Source organism: Cariama cristata, unplaced genomic scaffold (genome assembly GCF_000690535.1).
Source record: "Cariama cristata isolate BGI_N322 unplaced genomic scaffold, ASM69053v1 scaffold18481, whole genome shotgun sequence".
NCBI classification, from domain to species: domain Eukaryota; kingdom Metazoa; phylum Chordata; class Aves; order Cariamiformes; family Cariamidae; genus Cariama; species Cariama cristata.
Window position 1 is genome coordinate 21,351 of NW_009597747.1, and position 963 is coordinate 22,313.

General features: G+C 39.8%; 1 protein-coding gene across 1 annotated transcript in view; it reads left to right on the forward strand.

The window, feature by feature from the left end:
• LOC104168448 (growth arrest-specific protein 7-like) overlaps positions 1–669 on the forward strand; it is a gene marked incomplete at both ends in the record, with an annotated part of 12,275 nt that extends 11,606 nt beyond the window's left edge. Inside the window, one exon of the mRNA XM_009709037.1 lies at positions 591–669. Coding sequence (XP_009707339.1) covers positions 591–669 — 79 coding nt within the window. The remainder of the gene's footprint in view (positions 1–590) is intronic.
• Positions 670–963: the final 294 nt, after the last annotated feature.

The following is a 963-nucleotide window of genomic DNA, read 5'->3' on the forward strand; positions in this document are numbered from 1 at the left end:
GATACGAAATAATGTGTTACCAGTTTAGCAACTGGAAGACCTCTGCTGGAAGACAGTGTAGTTTTGGTTATGATGCTTTAAGAGGAGTCTCGGCTGTTGGAGGGGGTCTTGAGGAGCGTACCTAAACTGCCTGTCCGAAGAAAAAAGAAGATGGAGTGATTTTCAAATACTGAAAAACTTCTCTGAGGAGAGGTAGAATAATCTGTTCACCAAAACTAGGGTGTGAAGTAGAAGAGGCAATGGAAAAACTGCATTGGTGAAGATCTATTTTAAGGATTAGGAAAGAAGAACTTTGTTATGGTAAGGGCAAGATACTGAAGTATCTTGCTTATGGAGACTCTGGCATCTCTGTAACTGGAGATCGTTATGAATAGTGTTTTCAAGGATCTGCTGCATACAATGCCAATATAATTCTGCCTTGGTCAGAGATAGGTTATCTTCTCAGATTTCTGCTATCACTTTTCTGTGATTTTGCTGAGCGAGATATGGTACAAAGCATTGTATCATATCTATCTGACAGTATCTGTCAAACCTCACTGGGAAGATGTGCAGAAGAGAGGGCATTGATCATTTTCGCTGTGTTCTTTCAGCACACTAGGAGAGGCTTGGGCTCAGCTAAAGAAGAGTCTAGCTGATGAAGCGGAGGTTCATCTCAAATTTTCTTCTAAGGTAAATCGTTCTTCCTTTTGCAAAGATTTTTGCCCCGTAATTGATGTGGATCTCCCTTCAGTGCTTGTCAGTGGGAAGAATACACGTGCATATGGTACAAATTCAGAATTAATAAGTTGGTGAACAAACTTATTTAAACTCTGTCCATTCTTCCTGCCAAAATCAACAGTTTATTTCATCCACCTGATGAGTAAGTTAAAACACATCTAGCCTTAATTCTTCATAAAAAAGAAGGAAAACTCATTCTAGAGGTTATTCACCTAGGGCTTGTCCTGGTTTGGCTGAAACAGAACT